At 52.3% G+C, this 15,902-nt stretch overlaps 1 protein-coding gene across 1 annotated transcript in view; it reads left to right on the forward strand.

The window, feature by feature from the left end:
* The window catches only part of Chchd6 (coiled-coil-helix-coiled-coil-helix domain containing 6), a 179,968-nt gene that overhangs the window by 10,801 nt on the left and 153,265 nt on the right, over positions 1-15,902 (forward strand). Inside the window, exon 2 of the mRNA XM_076841134.2 lies at positions 10,151-10,271. Coding sequence (XP_076697249.1) covers positions 10,151-10,271 — 121 coding nt within the window. The remainder of the gene's footprint in view (positions 1-10,150; positions 10,272-15,902) is intronic.

Raw genomic sequence — 15,902 nt, forward strand, 5'->3', positions numbered from 1 at the left:
CCTGGAGCGTGGCATATGGCGGGTGCTCAAGGAAAAGTAAGTCACAGTTGCTTTTATCATTAGCTTTAAATAGGCGCCCTTGTCTTCACTCAGGGGGTTGATTTCCCAGCTCCAGCCACGAGCTATGTTGCCCCCTTCTGGAGGGTGGAGGAAACGCACCCTCCCTCTGGCCTGTCTCTTGGCTCGGTTTGCGCCAGGGATTCCCTAATTTCTTCCTCCAGATGCAACCTCCTGCAGCCTCCTGCGACCTGTTTGCCCAGGGAAGGAGCTCCTTGGCACCGCGCCGCTCTCAGCTCGCTGTTGACGCCCCCTTCCCAGCAAGCAGGCTTGGAGCCTTGCTGTCATCTCTTGTCTGTTACTTTGTGACTTTCTCTTCTTGCAAAATGCATCTTATTTTTAAATGCCAACTGTTCCCAATTCTCCATGAATCCTTTCCGACTTTCTCCAAGCCTATATATACAAGTGTACCCTTTCCTTTTTTATGGCACAAATGAGATCACGTTGTATGTACTATTCTGTCAGTCGCTTTCCCCACCTGCCCCGTGCGTGCCTCCTGACACATGCGGGTCTGCAGTAATTCTCGTTGCCTAATTGTCTTTCATAGCCATTCGGTCCCCACCTGGTCCTGCAGCTAGTACATTTTCTCAGCCCTCTTACTGCTGGTTAACTGGTGGTGACCACCCTGCCCCCTGCTCTCTACGATCTCATTCCCTCCTCCTGCTTTTGGGACTGTCTTGTGCAAAGAGCCCATCCTGACTGCGTATCTGTTCAGGAGCCATCAGTGACTTCCAGAGGCCTGCAGAATGCACTCCAGCCTCCTGAAGACTCATCGGCAGCCTCGGCTGATGGGACCTAGTGACCTTGTACATCTTACTGGGTTCCCTCACCTGTGTTCACTGCCAGGCTGAACCTCAGGGCCCCTCTGAACCCTCCCTGTCCTGCTCATACCCTCCTTACTCCCAAAGGCTGCCTCTGCCCCAGCCCTCTCTGCGATTATCTCTTCAGGCTGTCTTCCTCCTCGCTGCAGTTGAACTTGGAGTTCTGCTATTGGAACTCCTGGGGCCCTCAAGCAGTGCTGTCTTGCCTGACTGCTTTGTGGCTTGTATTCTGTGCTCGTCTGTCATGTCACTGGCCTGTGTCCTATCTGCTCTGGTTGACCATAAGCACTTTTTGATTTTTGTTTGTTCTTTTTAGCTATCGGGACAGTAGAGTGTATTTTGACACGTGACACTGACCTGGAGTGTAACTTCCCATTCTGGTGGTCGGATGTGATATGGTGTTCCCAGAGTGAGTGTTCATATATGAACGTGGGAAAGTGATGTCCCATGTGACTGTGAGCACTGAGTATAAAGTTGACGGCTAGATCTTTTTTCTACTTGTTGTCATTTGGGTAAGCATCCCCGAAGGCCCATGTGTTAAGGATATGGTCATCAGCCTCTGGCACCCTTGGGAGTTGATGGACCTAGTGGAGGTGGGGCCTAGTGGAAGGACTTTAGGTTATTGGGGGTGTGCCCTTGAAGCAGGTTTGGGAACTGGCCTCTTCTCGCCTCACCAGTGCTCCCACCGAGATGTAGTGGGCCACTACAGGCCCAAAGCAACAGGGACAGTGACTGGAGCTGAGATCTCTGAAGGAGTGAGCCCGGTTAGACCTTTCCCCTGTTAAGTTGATTCTCTCAGGTGGTTTTTCAGGAGAGCCAACACACACAGTGCTCCATCCCATGAGGACAGTGTTGTGGACCTGTGCCTTTAACAACCACTGAGCCCCCGCCCCAGCCCTATTTTATATTCTGTTTGGAGGTGGGGTCTCACTGAGTTGCTAGCGCCTTGCCATTGCTGAGGCTGGCTTTGAACTCTCAATCCTCCTGTCTCAGCCTCCCGAGCCCCTGGGATGACAGGCGTGGGCCACCGCATCTTGCTTTTAATAAATGTTTAATTTGACAAATATCTGAGCATCTCAAATGTGCACTCTCTAAGCACCGAAGATGCACATTTCAAATGGAACCCTTGCTGCCTTTGATGGCGCTCGTATTCTGGGAGTAGCAGCACGGAAGTAGGCACCTGGATGTCATGTCCAAAGAGCCGAGCAGGGCAGGGGACACAGTGACGGTATGCAGTGGGGGCATCAAGATTTCACAGAAGTCCACCGGGCTCCCCGGTGGCCCAGCCTCCTCTGGACTCTGCCGGTTCCTTGGCTTTATCTCAGCTCTCTGGACCCTTCTGCTTTTTACCGCCTGGATTCCCTGGGAGCCCTTCCTTCCGGGGACAGTGTGAGCCCATGGACTCTGCTGAGCAAGTGCCCCTCCCCTTGCTCCTGACCTGTCGCCCCCATGGTCACGGTGCAGGCCCTGGACTCGGGCAGCCTACTCTGCAGTGGGCCGGCCTCCTACTGACCTCGTGGCCTGGGGCGAGTTCTTTCACCAGGTGACATACTGTGCCACCGCAGGCCCAAAGCAGCAGGAAGTGATGTGAACTGAAATCCCTAAAGCAGTGAGCCGGTCACCTTCCTCCTTTAGGACCCGGAGTGGGCGCAGAGAGGGGACAACAGTGGGTAGTGACAGCAGAGCGTCGGTCCTTATGGCTGCTTTGACTCTTCTTAGTCACATGAGGTCAGCAGGGCACAGCTCCTTCTGTGACTGATCTCCTGTCGGTTCTCATTAGTGCCACTGGGTTTGTGGCAGCAGCACCCGTGTCCCCCACCCCCTGCCTTCTAGCTGTGGGGGGCACGTGACTTACACATAGACCTACACAGTTGAATAAAGAACCCTCTAGGTCTTCCGGGGGGCCTTTCCTGTAGATCACAGTTGCTTTGGGGTGAGGGCAGGGTTTGGGCTGTGGTCATGCCGTGGTGACCCTCCGGAAGAGGAATCTGGGTTTCCAGAAGCATTTGCTGGGATGGAAGGGGGGAGGTCTCTGTGGGCGGGTGTGACTCAGGTAGACCCTGCACCACTCCCCCGCCTGTCCTTGCCTCTGTGGGATTTCCCAGAGGCCCGCGCAGGTGGGGACAGACCCCTCCTCCTCCACCTTTCCCCGTCACTCCAGGTGAGGGCAGGTCCAGCTTGGGCCGTAAGATGTGGGACCCATGTGGGCTTTAGAAAGAGTCTGCCCCGTTGAATTCTATGCACATCATGGAGGAGAAGGGAAGAGATTTGCTCAGGGTCCCAGAGTCCCCTGGAGAACCAGGAACTGGAGATCTGTAGCGCGTGGTAAATCCCGACTGTCCTTATTTACTGTCCACCCGTCCATGCGTTTCACAGGGGCCACATAGGTGTGGCAGGGGTCATGATTAGTATTTGCTCAGCGCGTTGCAGTTTCACATAGTAGCTCATACCGACTGTCCCCTTCGCGCCAGCTGGCTTCTGTAGGTGGCTCCTGGGACTCTTCCCAGCAGCCCTGTTGTGAAGCCCGCCATTGCTTTATCCCCATGTCACAGGTGAAGACGTGGATCTAGAGAGAACAGCCCCCCACCTCAGCCCCACGTCACAGAGCTAGGAAACGGCTTAGCTGAGATCCAGACTCGGGCAGGTCTGGCTGCAGAGCCTGATCCCTGAGCTGCCCAGCCCGAGGGCACCTGCGCCTCACAGATGACCAAAGTGCAGAGAAGCTAAAATGTGTGTCAAGGTCGTGCAGCTGGAGGTCAAGGGCAAGGTCATGCAGCTGGAAGACACTCCTTCCCTGCAATGCTCTGGATCTGGCCCTCCCTCCGCCGACCATACGGGATGCTCTCTGGCCAGCTCTGGTGGCACAGTGACCAGTGGGCCTATGCCACCAGGCACCCAACCCCGCCTGGCTCTGGAGCCGCCGTTCTGGTTCCGTTGGCACTGCCCAGATGGTGTTTATTCTCGCACGACTCCTGTGTGTGTATGTATATTTGTTGATTAAAAATATTACTCGCTGTATTTTGTAGCAACATTAAAAAATATTACAAATCTCTCGCTGTCAACAAGCATCTTGCCAATGTTTCCCTTAACCCCTCGGGCGCCAGGCGCGTGGTTCAACCGATGCCCCCTGGGCTGGGCCTGGCCAGCCTGAGCCTGTGGCTCACCTCTGGGACCCTCACCATGGCCCCCTCTTGCCCTTGGCTCAGATTTGAACTTCCTCCCTGGCCTCCCTGTCTTGCCTTTTTCCGCCCCTCTGGCCTGGTCTTCTGGTCCCCTCTCTCCAAGCCATATTGGCCTTCTGTGGTTCCCTTGGACACGCCAGCCCCCGGCTTCTCAGAGACTCTGTTTGAATCTGGCCTCCGGTTGGTGTGTAGTTGGGGTTCCTCATCCGAGGGTGGGATTCTCGCCGCAACCGTCGCCTCCCTCCCGGAGGTGGCCTCCTCCTGCCCACGTGGCTTCCTGCTCTGCCCTGCGTGCTGTCAAGACTTGAATAATGTATTTCTTCTTTTATGGCACTTGTCACATCCTCACTGAGTTTTCAAAGCATATGTTTGAACATTTCTGCAGCAGGAATGGCATGTACGAGGTGGAACGCGGATTTCATTAGTGCGTCCCTCCCTCTCATCAGGCTGTGGAAAATGAGGCTGTGATTGAAATCAGTGGTGTTTGGGGTCAGGTGGAAAAGGGTGTGAAACCCATGACTTGTCTGTCCTGTTTCCTCGCCGTTACCCCATGAAAGCCAGGACTGTTCCTCCATTGCTTTGACTGTTTCTAGAACCTAGCCACCACGTAGCAGGTACTTAGGAAGCACGGACTCGCTAAGGGGAAATGGGGGCTGGCTATGCTGCCCTCCTCCCTCTGCCAGGCCGCTCCTCTGGACCCCACGTGGGCTGCACCGGTCCAGCCTTCCTTGATGTGCCAGGGGCTGCTCCCCTGGTGCCGGGGCTCTTCCCCTTAGTATAGGTTGGATCATCGCCCGCTCTGATGGCCTCTTCCATGCAGACCTCACACGTCATCAGTGCCTCAGCCACACCCACACAGGTTCCAGGACTGCCCAAGGCTTAGTGCTGCGCACCTGGGTGCCCGTTCTTTGCCCCCAGCCCCTCAGAGGATTAGAGCTTTCTTTTTGGAATGGGGAGTACCAGGGATTGAACTCAGGGTCACTCACCCCCTGAGCCCCTGTCCCCAGCCCTATTTTGTATTTTATTTAGAGACAGAGTCTCCCTGAGTTGCTCTTGCTGAGGCTGGCCTCCAACTTGTGATCCTCCTGCCTCAGCCTCCCGAGCTGCTGGGATGACAGGTGTGTGCCACTGGGCTCGGCACTGGTGCATTTCAAAAGGGTCAACTCTGAAGCCCCATCGGGTGCTGGCTAATTTCTAACAACTGGCGTCCCAGCTCCACCAGGAACACCGCTGCCTTTCCATCCTCTTCTGTGGTGACAATATTCCCAGCCCTGGCCAGTTCCAGGCCACCATTGTGTAGTTAGCCAGCCCCCAGGTTCTCTCCAGAATTGGACAGTCACCCAGCACCCCATCAGGGTGCCCCCAGAGTGTCCACTCAGCCCATGTCCCCACCGACCTGGAAGAATGTCCACTCTGCCCTTGCTGTCACCTCACACTCAGCCAGGTGTCCCAGGCCGACCCTCCGGGTGTGACTGGTTCTAGCAAGAACTGGGGACTGGCCGTGCTCTGGGGCTTACCCTTCAGCTCCTGCGGGGTCGACTTGGTGGCTACAGCTCAGGGAGCGAGCTGGCCGCTCTGGAGGCTCCTTGCTCTTTACAGTCTGAGGGTTTCTTATGTCTACAATCAAACCCGTGTGCCACCTTCTCAGGATGGTTTCTCTAAATGTCCCTGTTTCTGTCATCGTCACCCACGTTCCTCCACTGACTTGGGGTCACAAGTCCCCTGCCTTCTGTAACTCCGGCTCATTCATTCCTCCGAGTCAAGGCAAGCACCACCGAACTCCTCCCCTGCTGCCCTTCAGCTCCTCCCGTGGTTTCTTTGCTCTCCGGCTTTTCCCTGTCCGCACAGTCGCCTGACCCTCTGCCCCAGCCCATGAGCCTTCTGTGGCAGTTTCGAGCGCTCCACCTTCAGCAGCCCGAGCCTCCCGCAGAACTCAGGGCTGCAGGTTTGCTGGCTTCTTCCTGCCTGTGCCACTGGGACAGGACCGTCTCCTTTTGCGATTTGGTGTGACGTCCCATCTGGGCTGCTCATGTTTGTCTTTGGCGGTGTCTCTGTAACAGCTTTGAGACGTAATCTACATGTCATGCAATTCGCCCATTTAAAGTCTGCAATTCAGATTTTTCCAGCATTGCTAGAGATTGAACCCAGATTCTCCGTGTGCCCGGCAAGTATTCTACTAGGGAGCTGTATCCAGATGTGCAGCCATCACCACAATCATTTTACACACTCTCACCCAGAGTTTTTTATATATGTATGTATATAATTTAGAGACAGGGTCTTGCTTAGTTGCTTAGAACCTCACCAAGTTGCTGAGGCTGGCCTCCACCTTGCAGGCCTCCTGCCTCATAAGCCGCTGAATCATAGGCACACACCTCCGTGCCCGGCCACTACAATGATTTTTATAACATTTTCACCCCCTGCCCCCAAATATCCTTACCCTGTAACTATCAGCCCCGCCCCTCATTTCCCTAAGCCCAGGTAACCATTAATCTACTTTTTCTATCTAGAGAATTGCACAGTCTGGACATATGTAACCTACTGCATAGGTGTGGCCTCTGGGATCTCATGTCTTTAACCTGGCAGCGTGTTCTCAAGGGCCATCCACGTCGTGGCATGCATCAGTATCTTCATTCCTTTTCATGACCGAATAGTATTCCTTGTCTGGAGACACTTCATTTTCCTTATCCACTCATCAGGTGATGGACATTTGAGCTGTTTCCTTCCTGGCCATCATGGGTAATGCTGATACAAATATTACTGTGCAAATTCTTGTTTGGACATGTCTTTGTTTCTCTCTGATATTCAGCTAAGAGTGAATTGCTCTAGGTTTAATCTTTTATCGAACTTCCAGACAGTTTTTCCATAGTGGCTGACCCATTGTATATTCTGACCAGCAGAGTATTAGGGTTCTGGTTTCTCTACATCTTTGCCACCACTTTTTGTTTTGACTTCTTTTGGTACCAGGGACTGAACCCAGGGGCCCTTGACCACTGAGCCCCATCCCCAGCCCTATTTTTGTATTTTATTTAGAGACAGGGTCTCCCTGAGTTGCTTAGTGCTTTGCTTTTGCTGAGGCTGGTTTGGAACTTGTGATCCTCCTGCTTCAACCTCTCAAGCCATTGGGATAATAAGTGTGAGCCACCACACCCAGTTCTGGCCTTCACACACACACACACACACACACACACACACACGTATTTTTTTTGGTTGTCAATGGACTTTATTTATTTATATGTGTGCTGAGGATCGAACTCAGTGCCTCACATGTGCTAGGCGAGTGCTCTACCACTGAGCCACCACCCCAGCCTGGCCTGGAGTTTTCCATTCTAGCTCTCTCAGTGGATGGAAATGGCTTCTTGTTGTGGTTTAATTTTACATTTCTCTAATGACAGATGATGCAGAGCTGCTTCAGGACATTCTGTTCAGGTCCTTTGCCCAGTGTTCAGTCAGTTTCACGTGACTATAACGAAATACTTGAGATAATCAACTTATGAAGAGGAAATGTTCGTTCTGGCTCCCGGTTTTGTATATTCTCTTCTGGGATCGGTTGGCCTTATTGTTTTGGGCCGGTGGCCAGGGTGTCACATTATGGTGGGGGCATGTGGTGGGGCAGATGTTTCCTATCATAAGCCAGGAAGCAAAGAGGAAGAAGAGGAGCTTGGGATCCTGCAGTACCCCTTAAGGGCAGAGTCCCTGACCTAAGGATCTCCTGCTGCCCCCCTCAAAGGTCTGTCATCTCCTGGTCATGCTGGCCCAGGCCCAAGGCCTCCCCTTTGGGGAAACTTATCCAGACCACCACAGCACCCATTTTTTAAAATTAGAGGGTTTTTTCTTTCTTTTTTTTTTTTTTCTTAATTATGAGTTGTGTGAATTTTTAGGTATATTCAAGATAAAATTCCTCTTCAGGTATTTGATTTGCAAATATTTTCTCCCATCCCGTGGGTTATCTTTTTAGGTGCTTGGTTGTGTCTTTGGATAAGCAAACCTTGACACTTGGGTGAAGTTTGCTTTTACCTTTGGGGTCATTTTTAAGGTGACCTCGATGAAGTCTTCAAGGCTTACCCCCGTCTCCTGGGAAGAGTCGTCATTTTAGCTCTTACTCTTAGGTCACTGAACTATCTTGAGTTGGTTTTTGTGGCTGGTGGAGGGTGTGGGTCCACCTTTGCTCTTTGGCACGGGAGTAGGAAGTTGTCCCAGTTGTCCCCGCACCACTCATTGCAGAGGCTGTTCTTTCCCCACTGAATTCTCTTGGCTGTGTCACCTCATGGCGGATGGCATTCTGATGGCGGCGAGGGGTCAGTAACCAGCTCCCACTAGTCACCACCTCTTCAGGGTCTCGTCTCCTGTCACAGCACTGAGCTGAGGACCCGACTTCCAACACTCGAGCCCCAGGGGACAAACTCAAGCCCTGTCCAGGCCACAGCAGGATCTTATTGAAAACCAGGGGATCGTTTATGTATAGATCCATTTCCTGGCACCATATTCTCTTTATTGATGTACACGTTAGGTTTTGTCTTGTTCTGTATCGTTAATTAGCTATTTGGTTTGTATACATCCTAAATACTAGAGGGACCTCTATAGTGTTTAGTTACCAAAGAAATATTGGTGGTAAAAAAATTAAAACACAAACATAAGGAGGGGAGAAGGGGATAGAGACACAACAGGGACAAGAGTGAAGCCACACCTAAGCAGCCCCTCCTCCCCCGAGAGCTTGGGTAGGTGTCCCCCTGGGTCCTGCTCTGAGCAGATCCCAATCTCATGCCTGGGTACATATGTGAAAATTCACACTTGCCTTTGTAAATGTGGATATGCATAGACCACACTCTGCTAGATTTGTGTTTTCTGCTTTTTTTTTATAGCTGTGTGTATCTTTTATAAAATGGAGACACATACATCCCATGCATCCTTTTATAACAGTATTCAAGTCTTGCCTCCTTTTTGGGGGTCTGGGGATTGAACCCAGGAGTGCTTTATCATTGAATCCCCAGTCCTTGTTGTTTTGAGGTCTCACTGGGTTGCAGAGGGTCTCACCAAAATGCCAAGGTCAGCCTCAAACTTGTGATCCTCCTGTCTCAGCCTCCCTAGTTGCTAGAATTACAAGCACGTGCCACCGTGCCCAGCTCATTCCTTTTTAATGAATCTGTAACACTTCATAGAATGTGTGCGCTCTGGTTTCTTTAACCAGTTGTCTATCTTGGAAGTTTAGGGTTTTCCTGGTTTTTTCTCTTGGTCCCCATGTCACAGTGAACATCCCGGCACATGCCTTCGAGTGCCCAGGGGAGTACTTTTCCTGGTTAGCTGTCTAGAAGGAGAATTGCTGATCATATCTTTTGTCTACAGTCGTTTTTAATGCCTTCCCCTCCACTGTGCTTTATGGTGCCTTGTGCACATTAGGCACTTAATAAATATTTACTGAAGTGAACTCTTAAGGGTCTTTAGCCTGGATTTATCCCTCGCCCGCTGTTTCATCTTGGTAAACTGTTTACAGCCCCCTCATGCCTGTTTCACTTGCCCGAAAATGAATGAACGCGTTGGTGATCCAGCCTTCATTAGGGGAACTAAGGTGAAGTGAGTCGGGAAGCGTTTTGATTCTGCCGGGTGGCCCTGGAGGGGAGATGGGGGTGAATGAGCTGCAGCCCCTGAGGAAGAAGCCCCAGTCACCTGGACGTGGCCGGGAGGGCGCCTGGAGAAGGGGATGCTGAGCTGCCCCTAAAGGAGCATGCATGCAGCCTGGACAGGCAGAGATGAGCCAGGGCGGGAGGCAGGGGTGGCGCTGGCTCAGAGGGACAGCAGAAGTGCCATCAGAGTGTGGAGGAAGGACTCAAGCCGCCAAGAGTACAGTGTGGACACAAGAGCCAGAGAAGCGACAGAGCCTCAGGGGACTGCGTGGTTTCCTGGCATCCAGATGGGCTTGGCGTGGGTCTGCTGGGCAGGGGGCCAGCGGAAGAGGTTTTGGAGAACTGTGTCGTTGGAGAGGGTCTTGAGGAAACCGCGTGTTCAGTAAATTTGAGGCGTGAATAGATGGGAGCCTTAATTTCCATTTGTTTCTGTGATAGCAATGTCTCCTCTCCCATTCCTCCATTCTCGTAGCTGTCTGAGAATGTGGTGAACCGCATGAAGGATCCCTGCCAGCCTTCAGAATGCCAGCAGCCCAGCCCTCCATACTGCACGTGCACCCCTGCAGAAGGCGGCTCCAGAGCCCCTCCAAGAGGTACGGGGGGCGCGGGGGTTCTGGGGAGGCAGGGGGCTGAGGTGTGGCAGAGAACATGTTTGTTCCAGCACATTCTGCTCCCCATGAGGCTTGTGTTTGCTTCTGGGGGACGTGGCAACTCCGCTCTGCTCCTGCGTTCCAGGACAGTGCGGCTTTCCTAGCATGACGGACCCTGTCGGGTGCCCTGCGGGCCGCACAGTGCAGTCAGAGCCTCTGTGAGCAGGCCAGGGTGTCTGTCCTCGCCGTTTTCAGTTTCTCCATGTGCAGAAAAATAAGGTAAAAGAACTGGGAAGAAGTGGCTTCTCCTTAAAAGAAACACCGCCATTTCTCAACCTCAGCAGCTCCAGCCTCTCACATCAAAGAATAGGGATCTGCAAGGATTAGACCAAAGGAGAGATTTTAGCGAAGTGGGTGCCAGCCTCAGCAACCTAGTCTCAAGTCGAGGGATCCTGTCCCAGTCCTTGGGATGGCTCACCCTTGGGCTTCTAAGAGGGGTGCTGGGCCTGGCGCGGTGGCACACGTCTGTCATCCCAGTGCCTTGGGAGGCTGAGGCAGGAGGATCATGAGTTCAAAGCCAGCCTCAGCCAAAAGCAAGACCCTAGACAACCAGCGAGACCTTGTCTCTAAATAAAATATAGAAAGGGCTGGGGATGGGGCTCCGTGGTCGAGGGCCCCTGAGTTCAGTCACAAATAAGGGGAGGGGTCCTAGGAGTTTCTGTCCACTAACCCACTGTGGCTGGTAGTGGTGCTGTTCCTGCCCTGCCCTGCTGTGCCCATTAATAGCCACTTGTAGCAAACACAAAGACACAAAAAGTACTAAGTACAAACATATTCAGAGACCACCAACTAAAAAGCCCTTGGAGCACCTGCCATTCTGCTCAGTAAACACTCGCTCACGAGAATCTGGGTCTGTCACCTAGAACTAGGTGTTTCCCTTTAAAAGTCAATGGGCTGGAGGAGCCACACCCCAACAGACGGCTGCACCCCACTCCAAGCAGGGCCCAGCGCCTGGCCTCGAAGTGCTGTTGTCCATCCGCCCTGCTGACCTTCCCTCTGGGGTTGTGAGAATTTAGAAGCAGGAGCTGAATCTCACCCAGTCATTACTTCCCAAGTGTAAGCCAGGACGCAGCACGGGGACATGACCCCTCTCGGTGGACCCCAAGGAGAATCGGGACGGGACCGGAGGAGCCTCCCTGAGGTCAGGGTGGCACTGACAGCCAAGCCCAGGCTGGATCCTGGCTGGCCAGAGTCTGCCGTCTGCCCACATAGAAAAGTAGGCAAACGATGGAAAAAGGAGAAACGAACTCTGTGTCATTTGGTGGAACTCTGTGTCATTTGAGGAGGAGCAGCTGGCTGGCTTCTCTGCAGGTCCCACAGAAGCAGCTGTGATTTATAGAAACAGAAGCTACGTGTAGACTAGGTAGGCTGGGTTCCTCCGAAACCCCTGACGGGGCTGGCTGGGGCTCAGGGCAGAGTGTGAGGCCCTGGGTTCCAGCCTCAGCACACATACAAATAAATATATAAATAGATATTAGTGAAAAGAAAAAAAAGAAACATGTTACCGTCATGGGTCCCCTCAGTGCCCCTCAGGGTCAGGGTGCAGCTCCTCAGCCTCCATGCTCAGCAGGAGGAAGTAAAAGCAGTTATCAGGAAGCTGTACAGGATGCAGAAGAGCAGTTTCATGCATTTGAAAGGGACTTGTTCCATAGGGTGGCGCAGAGCAGGCTCCTGGCTGCAGGGAGGGGCTTCCTCTGTTTGGGAAGATGGAATAATGGTGAGCCGGATTCACAGACAGGGGCAGTAGGAACAGAGACACCAAGGTGTGGCGCAGCCTTGCCCTTTGGGGATTCTAGAAATAGTTTGCTAGCCATGTGCAGTGGCGAAGACTAATCCCAGAGGCTTGGGGAGAGTAAGGCAGGAGGTTCCCAAGTTCAAAGCCAGCCTCAGCAACTCTGTGAGGCCTCCAGCAACTCAGTGAGGCTCTGTTTCTGAATAAAGTACAAAAAAGACCAGAGTGTGGCTCAGTGGTAGAGCACCCCTGGGTTAAATCCCTGGTACCAAAAAGAGAGAAGTAGTTTGCTGCATTTGGAATACAAAGTACCAAGAGGGGAAGTGTTGGGGTGTTGTTTGGGGACCAGGCTGTAGACACCGCCACACAGTGGTCAGAGAGCCCCAGCTTCATCCTCAAAGCCAGGACGCAGAGCCAGGTGTTGTGACTCCTACCCTGCGTTTCTGCCCTGGGCGTCCGGCACCCCGTGGAGCAGGTCAGTGCCTGGATTGGCCCCACCTGAGATCTTTTTGGAAAGGCTAGGGGGATTCCCAGAGCCCCAGCAAACACTTTCATCCTTGACCCAAAAGACTACTGCACAGTACCTATAGCTCGTGGAGGGGGGTGGGTGGGAGTGGATCCAACTTGACCCCGGGGGCTTTAATAAGCTGGGTTCACAGGTGAGCGGGAGACAGTGACGGAAAAAGGAAAAACTGCCAAAGTCCCTCACGTGTCCATTTGAGCTTTGATAGGTAAAGGAAGCGTTTACTTCCATCGTAAGTTTTAGCCGTAGAAGAAGGAAGAATCGTGACTTGTGATTGACTTTCACGATGACAACACGCTTTGCGGTTGAAGTGATGGGTGTGACACTGTCAGGGCGTCCAGCTCCTGGGTGTCCAAAATGTAGAACTGAGCAAGACACAAGTACCTGGCAGAGTACAGATCAGGTGAAGGTGAAAGTAGCACTCCGCTGGGTAGAGCAGGCGGGCCAAGCAGGGGGGCCCGAGCCCCCCACCCCACCCCCTGGAAATCCCGTCTTACATGCTGAACTGTGAGGCCGTCTCTTCCCCTGGTGGACCTGAGTGAAGACCTGGCCCCTTTGCTCCCATTGGTTCCCTTATGATACCTGATTTGAATATTCCCTCCCCATTGGTTACTTTAGAAGACCTCATCAGAATACTATGCACCTGATCCTCATTGGTCATTTTAAAATACGGAAGCTGAGGCAGGAGTTGTCTTGCTGATAAGTCCTTAGTGGAGGGAGTTGTCATGGTGATGGGACTTACCCTAAACAGGGTCATGACTTGTGTCCCTCTCTTGTCCTCCTGCGGCATCCTTATACCCTGCCTCTGCCGCCGTCCTGTCGGGGAACTCGTACCTGACAGGTGTGTGCTCTGATGCTGGAGAAGCTTCAGCATCAGTGGGCCGTTTGGAGGTGGCCCTGTTTAAGATGTCTTTTACGACTTTTGTTTCTTTTCGGTACCAGAGATTGGACCCCACCAGGTGCTTTGCCACTGAGCCACATTCCCAGTCCTGTATTTTGAGGCAGGGTCTTGGCTAAGTTGCTGAGGTCGATCTTGAATTTGGATCCTCTTACCTAAGCCTCCCAAGTTGCTGGGATCGCAGAGTGTGCCACCATGCCCAGAACGATATCTTTCTCTTCTAAAACTAATCTTTTGCTTTATTTAAGTGATAGAACAAGTTTAGAACAGGAAGCTAAAATTAAATTCTTATCTCATACTATACCCCCAAATAATGTCAGCCAAAAGGAAAGATGGGAGTACAAGACGTGAAACCGTAAAAGTGTAATAAAAGAGATTTTTCTAAGTACTACATCACATGAAGAAACCTTAAAAGAAGAAAAGGAGAAAATTGACTAGAAGAAATCAGAGGCAATTTTGGGAGGGACAAATCCCTCCCAAACAAATGACAAACTAGGGGACATTTGACAGATTTGGGCATGAGGGTGTTGTGATTTGCTTATGAGGTGTCTTCTCTAAAAGTCTCCTGGGTTCCTGCAGGAATGTTGGAAGTGAATGATTGGATGAGGAGGACCGTGACCTCATCAGTCCCTCCTAGTTGGGGTGGCCTGGGTGGTAACTGTGGGCAGGTGGGCTGTGGCTGGAGCAGGGGGTCCCTGGGGCTGTGCCCAGGAAGGGTGTGTCTTCCTGCAGCCCCCTGCTTCCTGGCTGCCTGTGTGCACAGTTTCCCTCTGGGGCCCTTCTGCCATGATGCTCTGCCTCACCTGGGCCCAGAGCGATGGAGTCGGCCCACCATGGACTGAACCTCTATGAGCCACAATAACTCTCCCTCCTCCTCGTCGTTCTTATCAGGTGTTTGGGTCTCAGTGACGAGAAGCTTTCTACCACAACCAAGTTCTAGGAACACCCGAAGAGTTCACAAAGCCTTTTTTAAAAGAGAACTCATTGGGAAACGTGCACAAATGGCCAACTGTATGTATGGCAAGACTTTGAACTCCGCTAATAACTGGAGACACAAATATTCACTAATGCCTGCGACCAAGGGAGCAGGAAGTTGGCAGGCTCCTACAGGCAAGGAAGCAGCCTGGCTGAGTGCCACCTTCTTTGCAGCGGGGACGTGGATTGTTTTTTAATTTTTAAAAAACGAAAATTATATCAAAAGCAAAAATAATTTACAACTCAGTGAAGCTGTTTATATCAACAGAATGGGGAGCATGAATGTCAAAACAAGACCCCAGCGCACGGTGCTTAGTCTTTATTCTCACTGGATGACCTGGCCTGGTCCTGAGGAGCCCGCACCGTGGCCCTATTGAGGCTGGATCCCTGTGCCATGCTGTGTCATGGTGGAGAAGGTGCAAGTCATGGGCACTTGGAAAAGCATACCCTCACAGGGACCTGACAGGTCTCCATGTGGAGCCGCAGCCTCTAGCCTGTTCCTTACCCCATCTGCTGCTTCCACAGCCGTCTGGGCAGCTCTAGCCACTGCTGCAGTGAGACCCTGCGAGGGAGGGCAGAGCACCGGAGAAGCCCCCAGAAAGCTGCTGAGCCCTGGCTGAGGGTTTGGGAAGGATGAAGACTTGAGGCAGGGGAGAGGGGACAGAACCGCAGCAGACACAGTAAATTGCAGTTGCTCAAAAATCCCTGAATACTCCCAGGGGCCCAGGAGGCTGAGGCAGGAGGACCGCAGAGTTGAGGCCTGCCTTAAGCAACTTAGTGAGACTGGGTCTCAAATAAAAACTAAAAGGGCTGGGACTGTTGCTCAGTGGTTAGCGCCCTGGGGTTCAATCCCCGGTACCAGAAAAAAATAAAAAATTTCAAGTATAAATATAAATTATATAAATGTCCATCAGGAAAGGTGACAACTTACAGAGCCCAACATGACGAGAAGTGATGCAGGTTCAAGCGTAACCAGGGTTACCGTGGGTGCTTGCCACACTCAGGATTGGAAATCTGTAGAATGGGATATTGTTTTAGTCTGTTTTCTGTTGCTGTAACTAAATGCCATAGACTAGGAAATTTATAAAGAAAAAAATTAATTTCTTAGAGTTCTGGAGGCTGGGAAGTCGAAGGCATTTGGTGAGGGTCTGAGGTGATGCGGAAGTTGAGACGGAGCAGGGGTGCTAGCCCAGGTTCTCTCCCTCTCCTCATGAGCCACTGTCTCCCTCATGGGCCCCCCAGCACCTCACCTGCTCCTCCCTACTCCAGCGGCTCCACCTCTTAATGCTGCTTGTTAGCCAGCTCTCCCGTCATGGTGGCCAAGCTGCCTGACAACAATAGCTCAGGGGAGGAGAAGTTCGTCTTGTCTGATCCCCGAGGCAGAGAGACAGCAAGGAGCCAGGGACAAATGGCATCCCCCAGGCCCCGTCCCCAGTGACCCCCTGC

The sequence above is a fragment of the Callospermophilus lateralis genome, chromosome 20 (genome assembly GCF_048772815.1).
Source record: "Callospermophilus lateralis isolate mCalLat2 chromosome 20, mCalLat2.hap1, whole genome shotgun sequence".
NCBI lineage: Eukaryota > Metazoa > Chordata > Mammalia > Rodentia > Sciuridae > Callospermophilus > Callospermophilus lateralis.